This window comes from Perissodus microlepis, chromosome 3 (assembly GCF_051167445.1).
Source record: "Perissodus microlepis isolate ML-2025 ecotype Zambia chromosome 3, ASM5116744v1, whole genome shotgun sequence".
Classification (NCBI taxonomy): domain Eukaryota; kingdom Metazoa; phylum Chordata; class Actinopteri; order Cichliformes; family Cichlidae; genus Perissodus; species Perissodus microlepis.
The window spans coordinates 46,216,974-46,229,030 of NC_140463.1; the positions used below are offsets into that span (position 1 = coordinate 46,216,974).

Here is a 12,057-nt window from a genome sequence, read left to right on the forward strand (position 1 = left end):
GTGACTGAATGCAGCAGATTAATTGCCAAGGACTTGATTGGCCAGCCAACTTTTCTGATGTGAACTTTATTAGACCATATTTGGGGTATTTAGAGGAAGATAAAATACCCTACAGGGGAAATATAGATAACTGGTCACCTCCAATGCAATGCTGTGATTCATAGTAAAAAAAAAAAAAAAAAGCCCCAATCAATTATTGAATATAATGATCATGCTTCTAATAAGTTATATTTTTATTGTAAAACCTTTTGATTGAGCAAGAAAGTATTTGAAAAGTTCGAGATACTGGATTTCTCAATTTTATGAGCTACAAGCCTAGAAACACTTCACTGAATGTGTAAACAATATACTTTATATAATGTTTACCTTTAGTCAGTAATTTTTTTTGATTTATAAGTGGATATAAGCTACCAACCTCGAAAAACATTTTGCATGTCACTGTTCAGTAATGTACATAAAGCTAATATCTTTCTTTTAGTTGGTGTCTGAGCTGCAGCCCACACCCCAATTCCCTCCTCAGAGGCCTCTCCCCTTGAGCCCTACCAGAGCAGTCTCCCCCCAAGTGAGTCCAGTCCAGACCTCACTCTCCAAAGCCCCTCCAGGCCTACTGGTCATGATGCCCTCAGCAGCAGGACCGAAACCTGTGGGCAAAGTCTCTGCCATCCCACCTTTGAGAGCTATGAGGTGGGTTAACACAATGATTCTGCAGAGTCACGTACAGTGGGGAAAATAATTATTTGTTCATTTCTGTATATACAGGCCATTTATAAGTGAGCAAACTTACAATCAGCGGCTCAATCTCTAATTTGTATCCAGTTTTATTTTATTGGAAAGACTGAATGTCAACCAGAAAATTCTGCAAAGAAACAAATTACAAAAAAAAGTCTCTCTCTCTCGATTCAGAGATGGTCTTTCCCTTTTCACGTAAATGGCCGCTTAACAGCGTACACTTAGTTTTACACTTGCGTACACTTGTTAAGTGCCAGGAGGATTGGCAGGATTTATACATCGGGGAAACCAAACAACCTCTGGGTAAAACACAGAAGAGCCACCTCGTCAGGCCAGGACTCTGCAGTCTATTTACACCTACAGGCCAGTGGACACTCTTTCAATGATGAGGTTGTACACATCCTGGACAGGGAGGAACGCTGGTTTGAGGGCGGAGTCAAGGAGGCCATTTACGTGAAAAGGGAAAGACCATCTCTGAATCGAGGAGGAGGCCTAAGGGTACGTCTTTCACCATCTTACAATGCTGTGATTGCAGCCATTCCCCAGCTCTCTGTGAATGGTACTCATGGCCATTGATCAGTGGGTTTTGGTCAGTGGTTGTTGATCAATGGTCATGAGAATTTGCATAATTATGATTAAGGAACTGACCTCCCAGCCCATTGTTCCTTCAGTGGGCTGGTTTCAGTCATTATGCAAATGTTCTGTTTATAAGATTTGGGGAAACCTGCAGTCAGCTGAGACTGAAGAAGTCACTTGGATGATGACGAAACGTTTCTCCCACAAAACGCTACGTCCAGATGAACAGAATCAACTTTTGGAGATTTACTTTCCTGGATGATTGAGAATGGATCAAGTAGAAGATAAAGAAATCTTAAATAGAAATGTGACTGTTGACATGTATTTGGGTGTGGGTGGGGGGGTATTACAAGTGGGATAAAGTGGCAGGATTGAGCAGCAGTGCAGACTGAGCAGTACACGATTTTAGAGTGGCAGTTAGTACAGTAATGCACGGAGTAAAGGTTTTTATTTTTATTTAAATACTAATAAAAATTAATTTAAAGATCATCAGTTATACCACAATCTTTGTTTTTCTCTGCTCTTTTCAGACCGGTTCCAGGCACCAAATTAAACACAGCTTCACATCCAGCATGAAAATGATCTTCTTCTGGCCTCTCCTCTCTGTTTTGAGGTGGCAGTAGCTGACAGCCTATTTGCACTAAAGAGACTTTGGCTGTTGAACCACAGAGATATCACAGAAGTTAGAGGAGAACAAAACACAAAACTGAAAATGGAGAGACAGAGGAGCAAACTAACTTAACCACAATGATTAAGTGGTCAAGTGGTTGTGCAAATAGGCCTTGCAGACTAACACAAGTGTAATTGTTGGGGGATGGTCAAATTTACCCAGTTAATTTTTAGGGTTTTGTTTTGTTTTTGCTAATGTCCGTCTATAAAAATGCATTTTGTACTGACTTATGTTTTGTTTACAGTTTGTTTCGTGTCACGTGGTATGATTTATTATATCCACCAAAGAGATCTCGTCATTCCTGAGTAGGGATGGGTACCGGTATCCGGTGCCATTATGGCACCGGTTCTGACATAAACGGTAGTAACCAGACCGAAAAGCAGCGCACATTACGGTGCTTTTTTTCCTGAGATGTCATACACTTTAGATTCTAGTCAATCATTTTACGTTTCCGAGGATAGTAGGCGGGCCCAGGTACGTACGTTCTTTTAGAGTAGAGCTACAGATTAAAAACGCCCAAGGCGAAGCGGTCAAAGGTCTGGCTGTACTTCACAGCAAAAGATGCAAACTCAGCAGCCTGCAACAAGTGTTTTAAGGTGATACTGTGCAAAGGAGGTAACACCTCGAATCCGATGAAACACCTGGCGACGCATAGCGTTTTTTTAAAAGCAGAGAAATGCACCGTATTTGATAGCTTGCTGCGAGACCTCACACCGAGCACATCTACTGCAGGTGTGGTGCCTGTTATCGGTCCCGGAGTTAGCAACATCCCCCAAGAACCCGAAGAGGAGAGTCCTGGCCCCTAGCCCTGTCAGTGTAGCAGAAATGATGACGGATGATGATGGCAGCAGCAGCCGTTCTTCTCTGCGTGAGTAGCTTATTGTTGTCCGTGTGTAATTAACGTTGGGTAGGCTAACCACGTTATTACATTAATGCATGTAAGGTGAACTAGCAAACACCATCATAGCTACATGCGGCTGTCTTCTTGTTTGATGGCAGATACTCCCTTCACCCTGGCCAAAAAGGCTAAAATGACCAAAGAAAAAGTGGAAAACAGCTAAACATGAGAGGTTTTTGGACAAAGTTGGTGTTTTTTTTCCCCCATTGATTAAGCACTGCTTCCAGCCAAGAGTGATACCATAAATCCCCTATAGCTGCAGAAAAGGCTAACATTGTTATCTTTTTACAAAACAACAGCTAAACATGAGAAGTTTGTGGACAAAGTTTGTGTTCTTCATTCTTTAAGCACCGGTTTGAGCACCGTTTAAGCACCGGCACCGTTTCAAAAGTACCGGTTTGGTACTGGTATTGGATAAAACCTAAACGATACCCATCCCTATTCCTGAGGTGTCCTGAAAGCTTGAAAATAAGTTGAAAAATAGTTTACTATGAGTCACCTCATCTATACTTCTAGGTTTTCTAATTTATTCTATCATAAGAGCAATGTTTGAGGTCTAAATTCAGAAATACTGGCACATGAGTTGATAGGAAAGCTAATGACACAGCAGCTTTTTATCAACACTGTTTACATGCTGGAGGGGTAGATGAGGCCTGCAGGACACACATGGGTGGTTTTTCTTGATTTAAATTTGTTTTCCTATCATAAAATTACATAAAATATTTTTTACAAAACTATCAAGGTTTATTTTTCTCCTTTTTTTTTTAACTTTCATGAATCTAAAATAAAGATTTTGTGGAAATATTACAAAGGATTTTTCTCTCTTTTGTCTGCTTGTAAGATCTGTTTCACGAATTCCCATGGCCCTCAAACTTATGCAGAGACAAAATCTATTTCTGTTTCAGCCTAATCCAAATATTGTGTAGATGGCTTTTATACTACCCCTATCTGTATATAATCTGCTCCTATTGCACTTACTTCTCTTGCACTTCTGATTAGATGCAAATTGTATTTCGTTACCCTGTATTTATACATGTGTAATGACAATAAAGTTGAATCCTAATCCTAAAGATCAGAGCTTAGTAAACAGGAAAGTTGGTTGTTTTCCTATTGTGGTAGACTGTTAACACTGAGGTCTTTTGTCACATCCTGAGATGTGTAACCATGCCAAAGTTCAACAAAAGAAAATACAATGTAGTGTTTCTCATGTTTACACATTTCTCATTGGATCAGGTAATTATTATAAACTGCTGATGGCAGTCAGGTGTCATTTAGGCTTAGCAGCAGAAGAGGACATAGCAAGATGACATATTTATAACCACTGCTGTCAAAGCTTTATTTCAGGAAAAGTTAATAGAATCCCATTGAAAAAGTGTATGAATACAGAGTTTTATATCTTAGGGTAAGGTCTTTGGCTAGTCCATTGAGCTCCAGTCTTTTGAGAAGTATTAGTAGTCGGGTCTACTTAAAAAGGAAATGGATAGAAAAATATAGGTATAAGACAATATCAAGGACAGGATTATGAAGATGTCAGCGTTTGAGCTTGAAGAGCATCATAGGCATAGCAACACAGAATGTTAGAATTGTGATGAAGAAAAGATGTGGGTTTGAATCTCAGGTTACTATGAATAAAAATTAAAATCAATCAAAAATTTCAAAGTTAAATCAAAAGTAATTTATATTATTTCAGACTTTCTTTCAAATCAAGTTCAGAGTACCAGTGACATTAGCTTTGAGGAAAAAACAGTTGAAGTTAAATGTATCTATTGCAGTGAGTCTGCCAATTTGGTAGAGTGGATTGCAGCCAGGTGATGTTGTGGTGAGGGTTAGGGGCCATCCTCCAGGTGGAGGACGGCCCATCCCCATAAGTATTTTATAACCTGGGTTGTCGGTGTTGTCTGCCGTGACGCATCAAGGTCCATCCATGTGTCAAGTTAATTTTTTTTTTTTTAACAAATAATAGTTTTTTTTTAAGAAAAAGGTTATCAGTTGAATTTCAAATAAAAATAAATTGTTTTTTTAAACTTTTTTTCTGAATTCTATAGTATTTATGCATAAATTTGTTTGTCTGTGCCTTGTTTAAATAATTACAGCTATCTTTATTAAGTTGAACAAAAACAACTGATGTCACCGAGTCAATGCGTTTCTCGCCATTATAATGGTGAGAAACGCATGTATACATGGACTTGCAATGGGTTATAAGCAAACTTTCTCGACTAAAGAAAAACACTTCTTCATTTTGTGAATAATTAGAAGCGTTAATTGAGACTAACATGAATCTGCTTCCTCAGTCAAGGTATAAATCAGTACAAGGAGGGAAATTTTTGTTTATACAATGCTTGTACCCACTTACGCCTAATCAAAGGTGCTATATCCAAGCTCATATATGCACAAGGGTTCTAGTAGAGTGCGTGTTTGGTGTTTGAAAGAGTCATTTTCAGTGACTCTTTAATATATTTTTAATTTGTCTTTCCAGGAAGGGGTTTTTCCACAAAAAATGAAAGTTGCAAAAATTATTCCCATTTATAAATCAGGTGAAAAGCATTGTTTTACAAATTATAGACCAGTGTCGGTACTCTCCCAGTTTTCTAAGATACTGGAAAAACTATTTCTAAAAAGATTTGATAGCTTTGTGGATAAACATGATTTGTTGGCAAATTGCCAGTATGGGTTTAGAAATAATAGATCAACAGTTTTGGCATTGATGGATTTAATGGAAGAAATAACAGTATGTATGGATGTATGGATAACAAGAAGTATGCATTTGGAGTCTTTCTAGATCTAAAAAAAAGCATTTGATACTGTTGACCACAAAATTCTAATAATCAAACTGGAAAAATATGGGTTCAGGGGTGTGGTACTGGACTGGATAAACAGCTATGTGATGAATCGACAGCAATATGTACAAATAAATGAGTTTAAATCTAAATTGATGGATATTGAATGTGGAGTACCTCAAGGATCAGTATTGGGTCCAAAAATGTTTATTATGTATATAAATGATATTTGTAAAGTATCGAAGATACTAAAGTTTGTAATTTTTGCAGATGATACCAATATACTTTGTTCAGGTGCGGAATTTCAACAGGTTTTGGAGGTGATCACACAGGAGTTAAAGATATTAAAGAAGTGGTTTGATAGAAACAAATTGTCCTTAAATTTAAATAAAACAAAATTTATGTTATTCGGAAACTATAAGAAAAACATTAACATTGAAATTTGTGTTGATAATATATATCTAGAAAGGGTTAATGCCATAAAATTTCTTGGTGTGATCATTGATCATAAGGCCTGTTGGAAATCACACATCACTTATGTGTGGGGAAAGTTAGCATGGGGCATTGCTGTCTTGGGGAAAGTAAAACAATTTCTGGATAGGAAAACATTGTATATGTTATATTGTGCTTTGCTATTACCATACATGAGTTATTGTGTAGAGGTTTGGGGAAATACATATAAAAGTAATATTCAGACTATAATCATAATGCAGAAAAGGGCCATTAGACTAATAAATCAGGAGGGGTATAGGGCTCACACAAACGCACTCTTTATTAGGACGCAAGCTATAAAATTCCAGGATCTGGTGAAGTTTAAAACAGTGCAAATAATATATAAGGCAAGGAAAGGGATGCTCCCAATCGAAATAAGTAAATGGTTCTTAGAAAGAGAAGGGAGGTATAATTTTAGAGGGAAGTGGAATTTAAAATTACAAAGAGTACGAACAACATTGAAAAGGATGTCTATTTCAATAGCGGGAGTTAAATTCTGGAATGAGTTAGAAAAAGAAATAAAGGTCAGTAGTGATATAAACCAGTTTAAAATAAAACTCAAAAAAGAAATTTTAAATAAGTATAAGAATGAAGAAAATGCAATTAACCCAAGACAGCAGTCAAACTGATGTTTATTTTCTTCTGCAAATTAGCAAATTTAAATATAGTTTAGTTGAACATGAGAAAAAAATTTTTTTGTGATGTTATGTTCTAAGTTGAAGGCGTTGTATACGTTTTTGTTGTTCAAATTTAGATGATGAGGATGTAAACCTGAGAGGGTAGGGCTAAATAAGTATATACTTCTGCCTACTCCTTTTCAAACAACTGCATGGAATGATTTTATGAAACTTTGGTGAATGTATATGTTTGAAATAAAAAAGAACTGAACTGAACTGAACTGAACTGAACAGTGCCTTCGGAATACACTTTGATTCATGCCAAGAAGATGCCTTCAATTCCAACAAACCACAGACAAGGACTTGAATATGTCATGGTCAAATTACTGCATTCTACACTGTATTTGTGTCTGGTATATTAAAGAATCATACAATATGATGTAATAAACATTTTTTTATTCATTGCTGGTATATTGAGACTGATGCATCTCACATCTTCATTTCTAATTCTACTTGGAGTATCTTCTTTTTCATTTCATGCTCCTCATTTAGATACTTCAACTTGTGTTAATGAAATTCAATAGCCAGCTTTTCATTCATCGTAAGTCTTCTGTTCCTGTGAGCAGTGCTGGCACACATCATAGCTTCTGAAGAAGCTATGCCTTGCAACTCTGCAGTTCTGTCCATTTCACTTCCACCTACACACAAGAACAGTTCATATGATCAAATGAACACATTAAACGAGACAGCTGTTGATGAAAAACAATAATCTGAAATGAGAGAATAGCTAAATCAATGCACTAATATACTCAAATCAGGTGTGCTTGATCCCTCATCTGAACTGTCTAGATGGCCATTATAGGATATGTTCGCCAAAGGTTGTTGGTTCTCTATTATTCCTGTCAGCAATTCACTCAACTGCTCAGTGTCCTTATTTGCAGGTCCTTCACCAGTCTTAAACCGCTCTCTTCAGGTTTCTGCAACAGTCTTTTTTAGATTTTTTTTTATATTCATCCACAAAACTTGTATAACATAAAATATGAAATGAAAACCCTTTACTTGTCATGTTAAAGGGTCTTGGTGTTCGCCATCTTGGTGTTCGCTCGCTCTGCGGTAGAGTATCACTTCCTGTTCCTGCTCAAACACAGTGGTGTTTCTGAGTAGCTTATTTGCTTAGCAATTTAATTAACAACTTTTAAATACATTCTTCTTTCATAGTATAATCTTCACGTGCTTCATCCGAAGCACACTTTCTGTGTACTCACTACCTAATTTATAGCCAAAGTATTCACTCACTGTCTCTGTACTGTTTCGCTAGCTTAGCTTAGCTCGTAGCCGACTCGTTAGCACCATGGCTACTTCACCTGTCCCTCCTGCACTTTCTTGCTCATTGTGTCAGATGTTTAGTTACTCCTCGGCCTCCTTTAGCAGTAATGATATCTGTAACAAATGTAGCATATTTGCAGCTCTGGAGGCCAGGATTACTGAATTGGAGACTCGGCTTCGCACCCTTCATTCACCCGTAGCTAGCCAGGCCCCTGTAGCTGGTGCAGCCGAAGATAGCGTAGGCCCCGCTAGCTGTTCCCCGGCAGACCCCAAGCAGCTGGGGAAAGAGGGCGGCTGGGTGACGGTGAGGAGGAAGCATAGTCCTAAACAGAAGCCCCAGGTACACCACCAACTTGTTCATGTGTCTAACCGTTTTTCCCCACTCGGTGACACACCCGCCGGGGGTCAAACTCTGGTAATTGGTGATTCTGTTCTCAGACATGTGAAGCTAGAGACACCGGCAACCATAGTCAATTGTCTTCCAGGGGCCAGAGCAGGCGACATTGAAGGAAATTTAAAACTGCTGGCTAAGGGTAAACGTAAATTCAGTAAAATCATAATTCACGTCGGCAGTAATGACACCCGGTTACGCCAATCGGAGGTCACTAAAATCAATATTGAATCGGTGTGCAACTTTGCTAAAACAATGTGGGACTCTGTAGTTTTCTCTGGTCCCCTCCCCAATCAGACCAGGAGTGACATGTTTAGCCGCATGTTCTCCTTAAATTGCTGGCTGTCTGAGTGGTGTCCCAGAAACGATGTGGGCTTCATAGATAATTGGCAAACCTTCTGGAGGAAACCTGGTCTTGTTAGGAGAGACGGCATCCATCCCACTTTGGATGGAGCAGCTCTCATTTCTAGAAATATGGACAAATTTATTAAACCCCCCAAAATATGACTATCCAGAGTTGGGACCAGGAAGCAGAGTTGCAGTCTTACACGCCTCTCTGCAGCTTCTCTCCTCCTGCTACCCCCCCCCAAAAACCCATCTCCATAGAGACTGTGTCAGCTTCCAAAAAGACAAAAAACAAACTAAAAACCATCAACAAACAACTTAAACATAAACAATCAAAAAGAAAGAACAATACAGTATCCACATCTGAACCAAAGAGTAAAACAGTGAAATGTGGATTATTAAATATTAGGTCTCTCTCCTCCAAGTCTCTGTTAGTACATGACTTAATAATTGATGAACAAATTGATTTACTCTGCCTTACAGAAACCTGGTTGCAGCAGGATGATTATGTTAGTTTAAATGAATCAACACCCCCGAGTCATTCTAACTACCAGAAACCTCGAAGCACAGGCCGAGGGGGCGGTGTGGCAGCAATTTTTCACACCAGCCTATTAATTAATGAAAGACCAAGACAGACTTTTAATTCATTTGAAAGCCTGATGCTTAACATTGTCCACCCCAGCTGTGAAACTCAGAAACCAGTCTTACTTGTTTTCATCTATCGTCCACCTGGGCCTTACACAGAGTTTCTGTCTGATTTCTCAGACTTTATATCTAATTTAGTTCTGAGCTCAAATAAAATAATTATTGTGGGTGATTTTAACATCCATGTAGATGCTAAAAATGACAGCCTCAACATGGCATTTAGTCTGTTATTAGACTCAATCGGCTTCTCTCAAAATGTAAAAGAACCCACCCACCACTTTAATCACACTCTAGATCTTGTTTTAACATATGGCATAGAAACTGAACATTTAACAGTGTTTCCTGAAAACCCTCTCCTGTCTGATCATTTCCTGATAACATTTACATTTACAATAATTGATTACACAGCGGTGGAGAGTAGATTTTATCAAAGTAGATGTCTTTCTGAAAGCGCTGTAACTAAGTTTAAGAATATAATCCACCCACTGTTATCATCTTCAATGCCCTGTACCAACACAGAGCAGAGCAGCTATCTGAACGCTACCCCAACAGAGGTCGATTATCTTGTTAATAATTTCCCCTCCTCACTACGTACGACTCTGGATACTGTAGCTCCAGTGAAAACTAAGGTCTCTAATCAGAAGTACCTGACTCCGTGGTATAATTCTCAAACACGTACCCTAAAGCAGATGACTCGTAATCTGGAGAGGAAATGGCGTGTCACAAATTTAGAGGATCATCATTTAGCCTGGAGAAATAGTTTGCTGCTTTATAAGAAAGCCCTCCACAAAGCCAGAACATCTTACTATTCATCACTGATTGAAGAAATTAAGAACAACCCCAGGTTTCTCTTCAGCTCTGTAGCCAGGCTGACAAACAGTCAGAGCTCTGTTGAGCCAACCATCCCTTTAACGTTAACTAGTAATGACTTCATGAACTTCTTCACAAATAAAATTTTTATCATTAGAGAAAAAATTACCAGTAATCATCCCACAGATGTAATATTATCTACAGCTACTCTTAGTACCATTGATGTTAAGTTAGACTCTTTTTCTCCAATTGATCTTTCTGAGTTAACTTCAATAATTACTTCCTCCAAACCATCAACGTGTCTTTTAGACCCCATTCCTACAAAACTGCTCAAAGAAGTCCTGCCATTGATTAATTCTTCGATCTTAAATATGATCAACCTATCTCTAATGGTCGGCTATGTACCACAGGCCTTCAAGCTGGCTGTGGTTAAACCTTTACTCAAAAAGCCATCTCTAGACCCAGCAGTCTTAGCTAATTATAGGCCAATCTCCAACCTTCCTTTCATATCAAAAATCCTTGAAAGAGTAGTTGTCAAACAGCTAACAGATCATCTGCAGAGGAATGGTTTATTTGAAGAGTTTCAGTCAGGTTTCAGAGCTCATCACAGCACAGAAACAGCTTTAGTGAAGGTTACAAATGATCTTCTTATGGCCTCTGACAGTGGACTCATCTCTGTGCTTGTCCTGCTAGACCTCAGTGCAGCGTTCGATACTGTCGACCATAATATCCTATTAGAGCGATTAGAACATGCTGTAGGTATTACAGGTACTGCGCTGCAGTGGTTTGTATCATATCTATCTAATAGACTCCAATTTGTGCATGTAAATGGAGAGTCCTCTTCACACACTGAGGTTAATTATGGAGTTCCACAGGGTTCAGTGCTAGGACCAATTCTGTTTACATTATACATGCTTCCCTTAGGCAGCATCATTAGAAGACATAGCATACATTTTCACTGCTATGCAGATGACACCCAGCTCTATCTGTCCATGAAGCCAGATAACACACACCAATTAGTTAAACTGCAGGAATGTCTTAAAGACATAAAGACCTGGATGGCCGCTAACTTTCTGCTTCTTAATTCAGATAAAACTGAGGTTATTGTACTCGGCCCTGAAAATCTTAGAAATATGGTATCTAACCAGATTCATACTCTGGATGGCATTACCTTGGCCTCCAGTAACGCTGTGAGGAACCTTGGAGTCATTTTTGACCAGGACATGTCCTTCAACGCACATATTAAACAAATATGTAAGACTGCTTTCTTCCATTTGCGCAACATCTCTAAAATTAGAAATATCCTGTCTCAGAGTGACGCTGAAAAATTAGTTCATGCATTTATTACTTCCAGGCTGGACTACTGTAATTCATTATTATTAGGATGTCCAAAAAACTCACTGAAAAGCCTTCAGCTAATCCAAAATGCTGCAGCAAGAGTACTGACAGGGACTAGAAGGAGAGAGCATATTTCTCCTGTTTTGGCTTCCCTTCATTGGCTTCCTGTTAAATCCAGAATTGAATTCAAAATCCTGCTCCTCACATACAAGGTCTTAAATAATCAGGCCCCATCTTATCTTAATGACCTTGTAGTACCATATCACCCTATTAGAGCACTTCGCTCTCGCTCTGCAGGCCTACTTGTTGTTCCTAGAGTATTTAAAAGTAGAATGGGAGGCAGAGCCTTCAGTTTTCAGGCCCCTCTTCTGTGGAACCAGCTTCCAGTTTGGATTCAGGAGACAGACACTATCTCTACTTTTAAGATTAGGCTTAAAACTTTC

At 38.7% G+C, this 12,057-nt stretch overlaps 1 protein-coding gene across 2 annotated transcripts in view; it reads left to right on the plus strand.

The window, feature by feature from the left end:
- Positions 1-7,221, plus strand: part of adam19a (ADAM metallopeptidase domain 19a) — a 102,522-nt gene extending 95,301 nt beyond the window's left edge. For both annotated transcript variants that reach the window (XM_084924628.1, XM_084924629.1), the window contains 2 exons: positions 479-684; positions 1,836-7,221. In XM_084924628.1, the coding sequence (XP_084780754.1) occupies positions 479-684; positions 1,836-1,881 (252 nt within the window). In that variant the 3' untranslated portion in view covers positions 1,882-7,221. The remainder of the gene's footprint in view (positions 1-478; positions 685-1,835) is intronic.
- The last annotated feature ends 4,836 nt before the right edge of the window (positions 7,222-12,057 follow it).